Source organism: Odocoileus virginianus, chromosome 5, assembly GCF_023699985.2.
Source record: "Odocoileus virginianus isolate 20LAN1187 ecotype Illinois chromosome 5, Ovbor_1.2, whole genome shotgun sequence".
NCBI classification, from domain to species: domain Eukaryota; kingdom Metazoa; phylum Chordata; class Mammalia; order Artiodactyla; family Cervidae; genus Odocoileus; species Odocoileus virginianus.
Window position 1 is genome coordinate 35,985,848 of NC_069678.1, and position 15,600 is coordinate 36,001,447.

The 15,600-nt window shown below is 32.3% G+C and overlaps 1 protein-coding gene across 20 annotated transcripts in view; it reads left to right on the plus strand.

Annotated features, from left to right (window-relative positions):
• The window catches only part of ZNF644 (zinc finger protein 644), a 99,880-nt gene extending 86,167 nt beyond the window's left edge, over positions 1-13,713 (plus strand). For all 20 annotated transcript variants that reach the window (XM_020907503.2, XM_070467788.1, XM_070467785.1 and 17 more), the window contains 2 exons: positions 11,116-11,218; positions 12,015-13,713. In XM_020907503.2, the coding sequence (XP_020763162.2) occupies positions 11,116-11,218; positions 12,015-12,207 (296 nt within the window). In that variant the 3' untranslated portion in view covers positions 12,208-13,713. The remainder of the gene's footprint in view (positions 1-11,115; positions 11,219-12,014) is intronic.
• Positions 13,714-15,600: the final 1,887 nt, after the last annotated feature.

A 15,600-nucleotide genomic window follows, 5' to 3' on the forward strand; every position in this document is an offset into this window, starting at 1 on the left:
TGTTCTCCTAGTCCAAGCAGATTTGATTGATGTGTATTTTTAATTATGTGGCCTGCTTTGGAAGAAAAACCATAGATCCTTGATGAAATGATCAAAGCATGCTTTGATTCCTGTGGTAGAATAAACTCCCGAGCCTTCTTAGAAGCCACCAGCTCCTGGCCTTGTCTCTGGGAACTGGTGACTTTTTGAGATAGAGAAATATTCCATCTATCCTGAAGAGAATGAAAAGGATGCTCCTCCGTTTCTCAAATATTTATTTACTCAAATTTATTTATTTATTTACTTTATTTACAATTCATTTATTTACTCAGATACTTCTAATGTGATAGTTCTTGGTTCTTTTGGAGGTGGTTATTGACATTTTTGAGACTTCACTATGACCCCCATCCCAGAAACATGTACTTTATCATCATCCACAGATAAAATATTTTCCATATGTAGGCTTTATATATAGATGTTAACCATTGAAGGTTCTCATCTGTGGGCCCTTTAAACTAAGAAAGAGGAGATGCCAACTAAAAATGAAGTGGAAAGAATACAGAACTGGAAATCTGGAGCCCTAAGAAATCTTTGTGTGTGTATGTGTTTGTGTGTGTGTGTAACAGTTACAAGATGCCAGAATTATGTAACATCAAACTCATTTCAGTGATCACAAATTAAAAAAATGATCACAGATATAAATCCTAATTTAAGTAAAAGGAAATAATGAAGAAGGTAGGAAAGTTTGAAAATTAAGGACATGGAAGAGGTAGGCATACTTGGAACAGAGTTCAGTTGTCAAAAAAGAGTAAACTTCACAGATTTAAGTTTTGCCTAGAACTGACCTAGTTTATCATCCATTGGGCAGGTTCAAATAAATTGTTAATGATTTCCATGTGCCTTCAGTTGTGGATAATCATCGATGAAGCTGTTTTTTAGTGGATTTTTGTCTAAAGAGGCTATTTCTAAAGGGTTAATTTATATCCTACATTACTTTAAATTCAAGATATACTTCTTATTCAAGAATTTTTTTCCAGTTAATATAGACTGTGCTATTATTGGTAGACTTCTTTTTCAGATTTTGTTCTCTATAGATTGTTTTACATGTCCATACAAATATTTTTCCTGGTTGATTCTTTATATAGTCTAATAAGAACATTATTAATTTTCATTAAAAATTAGAAATTTCATGCAATTTATTTTAATGGTTTTGGACTTTTTACTTTATGGACTTTTGTGTTTAATAATCTTTTAATTAGTTAAATGATACCTTTTTTTATACTGGCAGTATTTGAAACAGTACGTTTACTAAGCTACTAACAGAGCAACTAAGAGTGCCTCTTCCACTCTCATAAGTGTACTGGATTGCACAGTAAATTATAGGGTCACTCTGGTTATTAAAACTTTTTAATATTTGAAATTATTCAAGATAAAGTGAATTCTGTCAACTTAATCTGCATTTGGAAATAAAAAGTTTTGAGGTCAAAGTAAAAGTGAATTTTTGACAGATAAAGAAAGGAAAATAATTGGAGTTCAGGTAGAGAGAATGTTGTGAAAGGAAATATATCTAAGATGAATGCATGTTTGTGATGCTTTTCTGTGGTAACAGCAATCTGTCATCTCCTGAAAAGAAAACATAACAGTGGTATTCAGTATTTTTATTGGAATTCCATTTTACATATTGACCCTGTATATTCATACATATATACATTCATACATATATGCACTTGTTCACTTATTCACTCACCTGAATTGAGTATGATATACTCTGTTGTATTCTTTCTCATTAAAAATGAATACTGGTCATGACCCAGTGAATTGATTTCTACCCAGTGAGAAGCCACTACCCACAGATTGGAGACACTTCTTTTAAGTGTCTCATTTAGAAACTAATCCTGATTAGAATCAACAATAATAATAGTTTGGAAACCATAACACTCCTCTGTGGCAGCAAGTGAATTTTCTTTACTCATACTCAAATGTTTATCTGTAGATCATATTTTTTAATCAACTGCTCATCTTTAGCATTTAAAGTATTAATAAATTGGGAATTTCTAGATACTTAAAATTAATGCAAGAAAAATAGTTTTACATATGCAGATATTTAGGAGGAAAGCTTCATTTCATTATCTTCAGAATACTTTCCATGATAACATTTTGAAAATAAAGCGTGATCATTGTTCTACAACAACAGACTCATCATTATAATTAAAGAATCACTTTTCCAATGAGAATAAAATAACTTGAATTTACACTCAGTCCTTTCAGTCAATACCACTAATGTAATGTATCTGCATTCTTTTTTAGTAAAGTCACTGTTTTATTTTTCATACCATCCACTTTTAAGCAAACCAGTGAATCAATATGTTACTTTATGTTCTCTAGGAGTTCAAGTTCTTTAGTCTAGGCCTCCTTTCAAGGGGAGCTGGGAATTAAATTGGGTTTGTTTTTCCTTGCTGCCTTATTTGTTTCATTGTTAGATAGAGCCTCAAAAAGAAAGAAAAAGAAGAAAAGAAAAGATAGCTCATGCCGGTATATTTCTTATAATGTTTAATATGGGTAAGAAAAATAAAAACACAGTCATATTCATTCAAAAAAATTTTTAATTATTAACTGTTGTACCAGGACTGTGCTAGCTCTGAAGCTGTAAAGAACTTGCACTCCAACTGCATAAACTTAATGATGGTGATCTGGTAGGACAAGGACAAATAACACTGTTACAGAAGGCTTTGTAAGGTTTCAGCTAGACCCTGAGTATGAAGGCTGAGTATCTTGAGGAAGAAGAGATGAAGTGTAGGACATTCCAGGTAGAGAGAACAACATAGTATGGGATAAAGGGATGGAATTTGGAGTTCAGGAGTTTTCCTGTTGGGAGAATTAGTTATAGGTGTTGGGGAAGATGATAGTTCCAGAAAGGTGGGGTTTGATACTTTGAGTGCTTGCTAAAAATGTTAAGAAGTCACTAAAGACTATTTTAAATAAGGAAATGACATATTCTAATTTGTGTTTTTAAAAGGTGTTCTTCATGACACTGAAAGATGGGTTTCTGTAATTTCTTGGCTATAATTTATCTCTGTGGTACTGCTCTTCATTAAGGGTGTATATCTATATATTTGTCTGCACGGTAATGTGTGATTTCTTCAGGATTAGCCACATAGTGAATTGTTCAAGTTGAGTAATTTTCTAGGTAATGGAAGACTAGTTGATTTCATCCTAACCACTTTGCGACGGTAGTGTTTCTAAACTGTTATCCTTATTTCCGCCTGAGTATAATTTAATTATTTGAGTATTTAGAGTCACCTTAACAGATGCTAATTGTCCCATTATACCAGCAAAAATTGGGCTGTTTGCCCACAATATGAAAAAGTAATTGGCTGATTCATTCACTAATTCAATTAACATTTTCTTCAAGGTGGTTTGTGTATTATGCTAAGTACTACAGAGATAAATTGGATGTTACAGTATGGTATAAGCAAAACACATGTTAAGTGCCAAATTATAAGTGTACATGAAATACTTGAGGAAGTTCAAATGAAGAAGTTCCTTTCAACTAGACTAGGGCCAAGCAAGGCTTTTGGAAATAGCATCTGATTTGGACCTTGAAAGATTGTTAGTTGAAATGGAAATGGGAGTCGGGGAAGGGAAGGAGCATACCTCTGAAGAAGCAACTTGAAACTGGGTGAGACGTTTATTGAAAATACTAAGAAGCAGGAGAAAAGGGAATAGAGTTGGACAGGTAAAGGACATAGAATGCTATTATAGAATGCTAACCCTTGGTGTTGGAATTAGTTTTGTTGAGCAGCCAGTAAAGACTTTTTTAAGTGAATTTGTGTGAAACTTTTAAAACTCCTTTTTAAATAAAAATTAAAGGATTTGGTGGGGAAGTGGAGAAATTGTAGGTAAGTTCATTTTAAGAGTCCTGATTCAGGGTCATGGCAGTTGGAATGTAAAGGAGGAATAAAAATGCATGGATAAGATTGTGGAAGTTAATTAAGTAGAACTTGGCAGATTAAGGTAGAAGAATAAGAGGAAAGATGGAGATGGCTCAGAGTTTTAAGCTTTGTTATTGAGAAGATGGTTATACCAGTACAGTTAATGAATCTACTACTGGGGTGTTTGGTAAGAGAAGGATAGCCTTCATTACTCCTCTGGCCGTCATTTACATAGCAACACATCGTTATCTAGCTGTCTACTGTTAACAAAGCAAACAGTCACACTTAACTGAATCAGTACATTTGTTTTTAGGAGAATGGAGCCTAAGAGTTTTGTACTGTTATAGCATAAAATATTTCTATTTTATGATGCCTGCTTTTTTACTGGTCATAGGTTATATATTTTAGGAATTCTATTTGATAATCTTTTTTGATCAATATCTTGTTTTTCATAAAAGTCCTAACTAGTCTCCTAGCATTCCTATTGGTTCTGTGGCTTACTCATTTTCTGAGTTTTGATTTTTTTTAACAGTTGACTTAATCTGAATCTGACAGTTTTTATGTTTGAATTTTTTAACTTGTCTGGTATCTTTATAACCTCAGTTCTCATGTTGTGTTTGCTATGATTTCTGTTCTAACATGAATCTCTTGAATACTGTTTATGAATATGAATTAAAATGTAGTAGATTTTATAATAATACAGTATGTTCCTGGCCAGACCTAAACTGTAGATAAAATCTACTTTAAGTGGCTTTATGGAAATAGTAAAATAATACACAGATTTTCTCTTTTGGAGGTTAGAACAAGAGGATGGCTTGATGAGACTGGTGGTCCCTCACTAAAGTAAGAAGTGGAAAAGTGAGATTTACTGTATCTTTGTTGTGTCTATAGAGTTTGAGGAATAAGGTTTGATTCTTGCTGTCCAGCACTTGAAGTGTGTTTAATTGTGGCCTTATCTATAAGTTAGCTAAACCAGAAATTACCTAGTCAACACTGTGTTTGATAATTGTTCAGATTTTGGCTGGAGTGTAAAAAATACTTCAAAATGATAAAAAGCTAAAAGATCTATTGAGATTGTGGATTTGTGACATTTAGATGTACTATTATAATTATTCTGAGCTCTATGGTGAACATGATTATATTAAAGATAATTTAACAAAATTTTAAATAAGGTCATTTCCTTACTTAACTAATTTTTACAGGAACAATCACTTAATTACTTCCAATAAATATGAAATGATAATTTGGAAATACTGACACTTTTAGAGACCAGGGAATGGGATTGTATTCACGTGATTCTAAACGTGATTTAGAACAGATTTGTCATTATGTGTTTTAATGTTTATTCCAATTTTAGGTATGTCTTAGTCTTAGATTAGAAATTGATATTAATAGTTCACAATACTGAACTATTGTGTTCAGTAAAACAGCATGCAAATCCAACCTAACTTAAGGAGAAATTTTAAGGTTTTTTTCTCATCTTTTACCACAGAGAGTTAATATATTTGCTTTCCTGTTTACTCTTAACTAAACAATAAGCAGTTTGTACCTGGGGTATTATTAGCTTTTAGCTTTTTGCAACCTAGAAAGACTAGTCTGCCTCCCATTTCTGTCTATAAAAATGTGTGATAAAGTTTCATATTTATGTTTAGCTTTCCCCTTTGCACTGATAATACTCAAATATTATTTTACTAGTCATTCCCTCTACTTTGAAATAGCAGAGGTTTCTAGATACTGAATATATGTACTTTTTCTTGTCCCAAGTAGATAACTTCTCTGAACCAAGCACATAAGGCTGTTGCTGCCATTAGTATTTATACAGCCTCGTACTTTGTAGGGCAAATTCAGGCCACTTGAGTCCTCTAGACTGATACTAAGCCATACGCTTGAAGCAAAGGAAATCTATTTTTCAAATATTTTTCACTTCATCCTCTTCCATGTAAACTGTTATATCATGTAGTACTTAATTAACTTTGCCATAATTGCTCTGTGATTCTAGGTTAGTTACTGTTTTTCATTATTGAGAATAGAAACTATAAAACTTAATGGAAGTAACTTAGGGCACTAAAAATAAATCCAGTTTTAGAGTGAAAATATCAAGGGAAAATGATGGTGAAAATATACTTCTGAGGTTGCTAGTTGTGAATTATATATGTTTAATTCCAATTGAAAGGGGAACATTGCTTTCATAACAATGAACTACTTAAGCTGCTTTATATGTACATTTTGGGAATAATGACTGATTTGTTTATGGCACTGGTTTGTTTATGGTTTGTTTTTGGTAGGTAGGACCAAAGAGTTGGTGTTGGGAGTAGGGAGGTCCTTTCCATTTTTAATGGGCTACAGAGAGTGGTATTTAACAGTTTTTCTCTTAATAGGGTTTTTTTTTTTTTTTTTTTAATGGGCCAAGAGATTGAGAGGTGGAACTGAGGTCAGCCTTTCTCATTTGGGGTAGTTGCTATTCATGATCTAGAACTGGCTACATAATTTGCAAGATATAGTGCAAAATGAAATTATAGTACCTCATGTTCAGAAATTATTAGGAACATCCAGACTAACAGCAGAGCGTTGAACCATGTTTGGGATGCTGTGGGACTGCACAAGTTGTACACCCACGAAGTCTATCTTTTATAAGTACTTCTTGCAAAGAGAAAAGTATACACTGAAGAAGAAAGAATTTAGGTTCTCAACAAATGATTTCCCCAAACCCACATCCCTATTTTATACAAGCTAACATGTTTCTCTTCACCCCCTTAGTTGGGGCTGAGGGAAGGAAAATGCCGTTTGCACAGTCTTTTGTGTGCTTGGAGCTTACGGGCCTTGAAGGATAATGGCAGCAACTAGAATTGAGTTTGTTTATCCATTTCACACTTCTGCACCTCTTGGAACGTATGTATCTTCTTCCCACATCACCACTGGCATTACCTCCGTCATCAGCTTGTTAATGGTGCTAGGAATGGAATGTGGACTCATCTGTTCATGTCATTTTTACCCCTGCTGTTTTCCTGAATGAGCTCATGACTACCGTTGGCCTGCCCACCTTATGCCGGTCAACTAGATGGAGAAGAAATTTTCTCTAGAAGGGATGTGTGTGTGTGTGTGTGTGTGTATACACACACACTCTAGAATGCCTCTTATTCTGGATGTGTGTAACATGGCCCTTGTATTAGGTTTGACTTTACCCTAAATATGCCACCAATCAGGTAGGAACAAAACAGATGAAATAGGGCTTTTGACTAAATGGGTAGGGAATGATGATAGCAGATAACAATATTTTGGTGATGAATGTTAATTTAGTTACAATGTTAGTTCTTTACCGTAGAGGCTTCAGATGTTTTTAAGAAAAAAAACTTCATTCTTTGAGGTCATTTGTGTAGTGAATTAAAAAGAAAATGAAATTCACCGAAGCAATTATGTATATACTGGGCAGAAAGGTGGAAGTGGCAAAAGGACTTAGGTTAGAACCCAAAGTAAATTACTTTTCTTCTGTATATAAAGCTAATGTCTCAGAAAGGAGGCTTGAATTTATCATATTATTTATTGATTTGCTTTTCACTGGTCCAGTTTAGTTCTTTAGACACAGCTGTTGTATTTTGTAGTATAGCAGTTGAATGTTCTTTTTGAGGGCTCATAGTCTGTTGTATTTCTGTCTCATTCCTATTTATAAAAACAGTTAGCTGTTTTACTGAAAGGTGTATTCTAAAAAATATTTATATGACCTTACAGCTCAACTTAATTCATTCTTCTTACCAGTAAAATATTACTACCAGTAGCAATGTGGATCCTTTATAAGTCAGATAACTGCAAAGTTTTTTTTTTATAGTCTAATGGTTAAAATTGATCACTTCAAACATTATCTGCCACCCTAAATAGGAAGATTTGAGTGATTGGGTTTATTCATTTCTGAAGAAGCAGTTATACTCAAGGAGGAAAAAATTAAGAATTTCCAAAAGTAATTTAGTATTTTTTATAAATTTCAAGTATACAAACAATGCTAGATTTAAAATACTTTGAAACAGAAAAACGGTATATGTCTGGTTTGGTTTTTGACAGTAACAAATGAGGGCAAATAAAATTGTATTGTAAAGGAAGCCTTTGTATTAATATAACATTATCTATTGGGCAGATTATTCATATAAATAACTTCAATAAACTTTTAGTTTGTTGTCAGAAATATTGATGAGCCCCATTATACTAAAACTGACTTCTGTTAGTGATGTTGTTTTTAATGTTCTGATGATTTCTGGTACAGTCCAGAATGAAATGGCTTTTCCCTTGAGATGTAATAAAATCTGTTTTGAGAACATTTGTGTAATTGTCTTGTTTATACATCATCTTTTTCATTTAGTGCAACATTTTGTGTTAATCATCTTTTTAATGTAGAGATTACCATATATATGTCCCTTTTGTGTGCATGTTAATAATATGTTAAATATTCTTACACATTTTTCTAAAATTTTGGGTAGTATTGTAGGGGTGACAGTTGGATGTTGTTATTAGAAAAAACTATTCCTGTTAAATGTATTCATATTTTATGTTCTAACATAAATGACATTTCAGGGGATAAGAAATTTAAAAGTGATGACGGAGATATTAAGATAATAGAGATATTTAGGTGTAATTACCAGAGGCCCCTGGTTTTTAATATTTTAACTTTATGGACAAGTTTCCAAGGATTCTCAATACTTGTTATTCCCTAAACTTGCTTAGAACTCTTAAGTACTAGAGATTCTCAATCATATGCTGACAGAGTTGTCCTACTTTCCAAAGTCATAATACCTTCAAATATTAGTTACAACAAAAACTATGGTATTCTCATTTAAAATTTAGATCTGATCATTCATAAGACAGCTTAAACTTCAGAGTTTCTAGAATTCACATAACATCAAAAGTCAGAAAAATTCTTGTTTCCCTCTGTTAAAGTCAAAAACATTTCTACACCTCTGAGTAAATATTTCCAGTTCCATTTTTTTAAAGTATCACAGCATCTAAATGTAACTTAAATGTTTTATAACTGACTGGTAAATCATTCTTTTGCATACTTCCCCATCACCCTCTGTCCCTTTCCCTCAATTTGCTTTACATACCTAACATTATAGCACTCTGTGAACAAATATTTAAAGAATTGTTACAGTATATGTTATTTGTATCCTACAGTAATTTATTTACATTTTAGAAGAAATTTGAATACAATGTGGCAATTTTGACAACCCAGCAAGCTCATCAAAGATTCTATCTGTAATCTCATGATATACCAAATGGTTCCCCTGTTCCATGTAACAGAGACAGGGATTGTGTGCGGTTTACCTTATAGAGGAGCTGACGTCTAGTAGCACTTAGCCCTTTTTGAGTTCCTTAAACTCTTGTAGTGTATGAATTTCTTTGAAATTCACCTAAATTCAAATTGCTCACCAAAGCAACTGAGAAGAAGAATGTGCTGATTAGAGAGTATGTGTTACCTCATTCTTTCTACTGGTTGTGAAGAACCTAGTTTCTACATACAAGCTAGACCGGCAAGTGAAGAAAAGTGTGACTGCTAGCAACATGTTCATTTAAATAAATGATGCAGAAGTGTTCTACAGGAACTGTAGTGTATATTACACAGCAGTAGAACAAATTTCTGTTCATATGCTGTTTAAATGTCAAAGGTTAAATTACTGGGTTTTTCTTTATTTTCCATTGCAGAAGTATTCATTGAGTTCCTACCATGTGCCAGGCTCTTGAATGAGCTAACTAATGAGAACCTTGTAAGATTTTTCTGTTCCAGATTTTGGTTGTTTAGCTTTGAAGCAGCCATTCTTAAATACTTAACTTGAATTCCTGTAGTTCTTTACTTATTAGATTCTTCTTCTGAGGATAAACAGAGAAAGACTGTGAGACCTAGATTTTTCTTTTAAAGAGGCAAGTGACAGGAAGCAAAAGACAGTGGCTTGAATGAGATTTAGGTTTCTCATGGTTTTTAATTTTCTATATGACATTTCTGTTAGCATTGCCACTTGACTACTGTAAGAAACAGTAGTCTGTTTACTGGTTTTGTAATAGTAGCATCTGTTCTTTTGGAACCTGGACTTTGAAAACTCATTTCACACAGTCATTGAATAGCCAATTCCTATTCTCTCTTCCCTAGAATTTTTCCAGGGCATTTCACATGACAGGTTAACAGAAGAAAATTCATTTGGACAACTCTTCTGTTACATTTGTTTCCCTTCCCCCTTGGGCCCCTAGAGATAAATTCTTACCATCTCTTCCTGCTAATTGACCAGCAGCACCCTGGAATACTATCATCACTTTGTCCAAAGGAATGGTGTAGTTGTATTTAAAGAATAAAATGTTATGTCCCGTCTGTTCCTACCTATAAAAAAAATCTTTTTTCTTTATTAAATTAGATTTTTAAAAATAGGAGAAGTCAAGTAACAGAAATTTCAAGAACAGTTAGCACTAGAATTTTGATGCACTTTAACATAAAAATCTTTTTTTTCCCCTTTTTAATCACATTTTTTAAATAGAAAATATAAAATGAAAATGTAACAAATAGTCATCACTTAACTTGTGGTCCATTTGTTAACTTACGTGAGATAATCTGGATCTATATTTTTCTAGTAAAATAGAACATATGCTTGTGTATACAATACAGATTGAGTTTAAAAATGAAAGGTGAGCATTCTTTGTCCTTTCAAATGTAGGGCTAGCTTATAATTTTAGGAGCTATTTATTATAAAATTCAAAATAAATTGCATTGAACTTTTTACTAAGTTTTCAAAGTATGTGAAATCTGATTAATGGAGAAGTAATCAAATACAAACTTGATGATCTTATATAAGACGTTATAGTTTTCCTGGAAGTAAGATTTAACCAGATGTTAAAATAATGCATATATGATTGTAAGAGAAAAGATTGCCATTGCTGTGGTAATTGACCACTTTAGTAATTTCAAATTATTTTAGTTTTATCTTCTCAGTTCTGATTTGGTATGGTAAAGCATTATTTGAAAAATGAGTACAAGAAGAGTATATGCTGAAAATATTACTGCTGTTAGAGAACCAGCTGCAAGTTAGTGCATGCTTCAGGGAATATAAATGAATGCAGACATTTTCTAACTTGATTTAGATGGTCTGACCTCCCAAGAAGTATCTGTATGTATGTATGTATGTATGTATACTTAGAATATATAAGAAATGTTAAGTCTTTTTCTTCCCCTTTTTAGCCTTAGATTGTAAGCAAAAGAAATCAAGGTCAAGATCCGGAAGCAAGAAGAAACTTCTAACATTACCTCATGGTGCTGACGAGGTTTACATTCTCCGATGCAGGTATATGCCTATATTACCAAATCTGCTCAGTTTCTTCAGATTTTGCTTTGAGACGTACTAGTTATTTTATTTTAGATTTTTAATTTGTGACTGAAGGTGCATTCTCAAAAATCAAGTTACAAATGAACTTTCAGAGACAGACTTAAAATCTTAACATGGCTCATAATATGCTGTACTTCAACAACTAATCAAGTTTTTTATATTAGCAAAGGGCCTCTATGATACTGTGATTTGTAAAAGTGGCTTTTTTTGTTGTGTTTTATTCGTGTTCTTTGTTTGCTTTAATTTGATGTTTTTCAAATTATCTTGAATTCCTGCTTATTGGAAATATATTTTCTCTCCACTCGTACTTCTGAGTGTAGATATACAGACTCATTCACACTTCCTTCCATACTCATCCTCACGCAATTTAAGGAATTCTAAATTGAGGAGTGCATTTTTTTCTTTTGAAAAAAAAAAAAGTGCATTTTGGAATTAAGATGTGTAGGTATTGAGACCTTTTAATTAATTTTCATAGTAATGTTCCCATCTCTGCAGGTATTACTGGAGTTAGTATGAATTGGCAGTTTTGATATTACATGTTATCATTTTGACCTCACAGGTATTTAGAAACTGTTGTCAAGAACTATCTTCAGTATAAAGTTTGCCGTTTGTGTTTATGAATTTTATGGGAATTGGGTTTTTTGGGAAGGGAGAATTGGTTTTAAGTAAAGGGAATTGGTTACGTTAAGTAAGAGAACTGTTAAATAAAGGGAATTGGTCATGTTAAGAGAACTGTTATCAACTTCCTCTGTAGGTTTTGTGGCCTAGTCTTTCGTGGACCGTTGTCTGTTCAGGAAGACTGGATTAAGCACTTACAGCGACACATTGTAAACGCTAACCTTCCACGGACTGGAGCTGGCATGGTGGAAGTCACATCACTACTCAAAAAGCCTGCCTCCATTACAGAAACTTCATTTTCTCTACTAATGGCAGAAGCAGCTTCATAGAACAAGAAAACCTTTTAAATAGCAAATCTGAATTGGATGTAAATTTGAAATTCTTTGTCTTTTTTTTTCAAAGCCACATTAAATTATCCATTTATAAATACTAAAGCAGGAAAACGGGGAAAAGTGAATGACAGTGACATCAGAGCAAATTGAGTACTTCAAACAGTAAGTAGTCTCTATATTTTATATAGGATGAAAAAGGTGTTTCTAAGGTTTACTACATTTAGTCAGTTAACTGTTCACTCAATGAAAGATCAGTACATGTAAGCAGTCATTAATAAACTGTTAGACATGGATACTTAAAGATAGACTTATTGGAAAATTATGTTTTCTGCAGTGTTACCAGAATCAAGGTTCTGTTTATTCCCCACAAGACTTGCGTTGAAAAATATTATATTTTGTTTGTATATATTTAGTGTTTTGTATAATACCAGGAACTGCTAACTAAATTTACTCAACTTAGGGCATTAAATATCATGTACTTCATAGTTTGAGACTGTTCACTCAAATAGGGCAGAGTACTATTCTATCTAGACGTGTAAGTGTTTTTTTAAAATCACATGGAACGGTTTTTTTTTTTTATACTAAAAAGTGGAGGGAGATTTGTTTAAACAAGTATTTCTAAAAGAAATATGTACATAGTCCTGGAAATTATTTGTGGTAAGGAAATATTCTTTACTCCAGTTGCATTTCTCAGACAATAAAGTGGTGCATCCATGCTACCTCCTACTTTGTCAACAAAGATGCTATTTACCCTTTACATTTTTGTATCATAATAGATTTTAAAAAATCTAATATTCTTTATTGCAAGACATCCTTTTGTTAACAGATTTGTTTCTTTTTAATGTTTTACCTAAAATTTGACATGCTTACAGGACAGGTTTGCCTCTTTATTTAACATTGTAGAAATGTAATTAATAAACAATGCTCACTACACGGTTTAGAATAGGCTTTCTCATTTATAGTCTCTTCCAAATTTGATCAGTTAACAAAACTTAATACACCAATTGAAATATTTCTATATATGATGAGAATGTTTACAATTTAAATTTTAGAACTTGTTTTGGATGTGATTATATGTACGAAAATCATGTAACACTATGCTCATGCTAAGAACCGACATAATGGAATTACTGAAATAAATGTGCTGTGAGGAATGGAAAATATGGTGCAGATGTCTTGGTCATGATAAATTGTGATTCTCCTTTTAAATTCCTTCCAAAAACAGATTAGTTCTTTTAATCTGAAATCAGATTCCTTTACAAATAACAGTTTTTGTATGCAAGCACCATTTCATTTTATTTCATGTAGTATGGCTAATACTATAGTTGAAACAAGGATATGCATTGATACTTTTCTTCGTATGTAAATAAAGTTAAAAGCAGTTAAAATGAGTATTTTGGTAGAGTATATATACATACCTCACTGCCAGTGAAATTGCTTTCCTATGATATATCTCCTTACCAGAAAAATCTCTAAATAAAAAAAGACTTAAGAAAATTATAATGTCTATAGTGTGAAACATTCTTATTTTTATCACTGGTGGAAAGTGTCCACTTGAGGTTGTGTTTCATTTGATTTATGTTGTTTATGCATAGCTGGTTACTTAGTCACTCACTTGATATGTAAAATTAGGAAATTGAATTAAATGAATCATTCACAACCAATGGTCTCCTGATCTCTGGAGTATATACTAGATAGGAAAAAGTATTTGTACTTGTATAAAGTTATTTTCATTTTTCCAAAGATGTAATACAAACTGTGTATGTCTCTATAATGATGAGTCAGTCTAGCCAAAACATCAAATTTCTTAACTTCTGACTGAAAATACACCAAGTCTGGGTTTACCAGTATTCTCATGTTAGGTTTCATTGATATAAGTATATTCTATATTCAAATAGAATATAGTTTTTAAATTGGAAGTCGTACTACTGCATAGCAAATAGTGTTCAGAAATTAAGTGGTAAAAAAAAGAATCCTGGCAGGAAGACTAGCAATCACCAGAGCCCCTTTCAACTCTAATTTTTATAGTTCTTTGTTTAATTTTATTAAACCAGCTGTCAAGCTGTAAGAATACAAGTAGAATAGGTAGTTTGACCACAGATTTCATAAGCAAACTTAGATTAAATTTTTTACATTAAACTATTTTTAAAACAATGTTTCTTCAGGATGTAAGAAAGAATTAAATTATCAAATAAAGTAATTCAAATTGGAAACAGTAAGCCAGAGGGATTCCTGAAAAGTAAATTAAACAAAGAACATTTCTCATAATAAAGATACTTGGGTTACAAAAATTTTTTAATTTCTTGGGGAGCACAGTTCATCTTTCATTTGGCAACTAGAAAGTTAATGATATATTTTCATTTGCCTTCCACTAAAAAATTATAAATTGTTGTTTTAAGTTATATGGTAGACTTTCATGTTAAAACATGTGCTACTTCAGTATTCAGTATTGTCAAATTGTCTTTTACAGTTATTTTATCATTGATAGATATTTGAGCTTCTTTTTCTTTTTTTAAATAGTATTGATTTATTTAACAGCATCAAGACAAAAAAAGTTAACCTCTTCGAATTAGTATTTTCCACTATGCTTCTTTAGAATAGATTAGAACCATGGCATAGCTAATACCTCTATTTTAGATTTCAATTTAATTAAACAAGTTTTTTTATGGACATACATATAACCTCTCAGGGACTGTACAGTTGAAACATACTGATCCAAAATATAGCTTTGATTTTTTTTTTCTTCACTAGGAAAGTGTAATACCTGCTCATTTTAGAAATATTTAGAAAATGAAAAAATTAAAAATGGGTAAAATCACTTGTGGTAGTACTACTCAAACACATTTATTGGGTTGACCAAAAAGTTCATTTGGATTATTCCGTAAGATCTTACAGAAAGCCAGAACAAACTTTTTGGCCGATCTGATACTTTTAACAGCTTGTTATGTTTCTTTCTCTTGTCTTATTGTTTCAATGTAGTTATAAATGTAATTATTATAATGTATCCATCCCACTATCCCATTTTCCCAAGTTTATTTGAAATATGAGTGCTGCATTGTATAGACTAATCTTTGATACTTGAGCATTTTCTACCAACAGCAACCAGTTCTTTGATTCTCCAGACAATAGTTGGGTGTCCAACAGTTTAAGTCAATTCTGACATTAATTACATGGAGTTAATGTCAGACTCCATGGGTTAAAGGGGTCAGTCCCAGAAGACTACCCATACTTCAGATGCCAGTCACAAATATCGGGTCACCCATACTTGAGACAACTGGCTATAGATCAAAGGTTTCCATGACTGACTCTTCAGGTTTGATAATTTGCTAAAATGGCTCACAGAACTCAGAAAAGTACTTGACATTACCAGTTTATTAAAAAGAACATAAC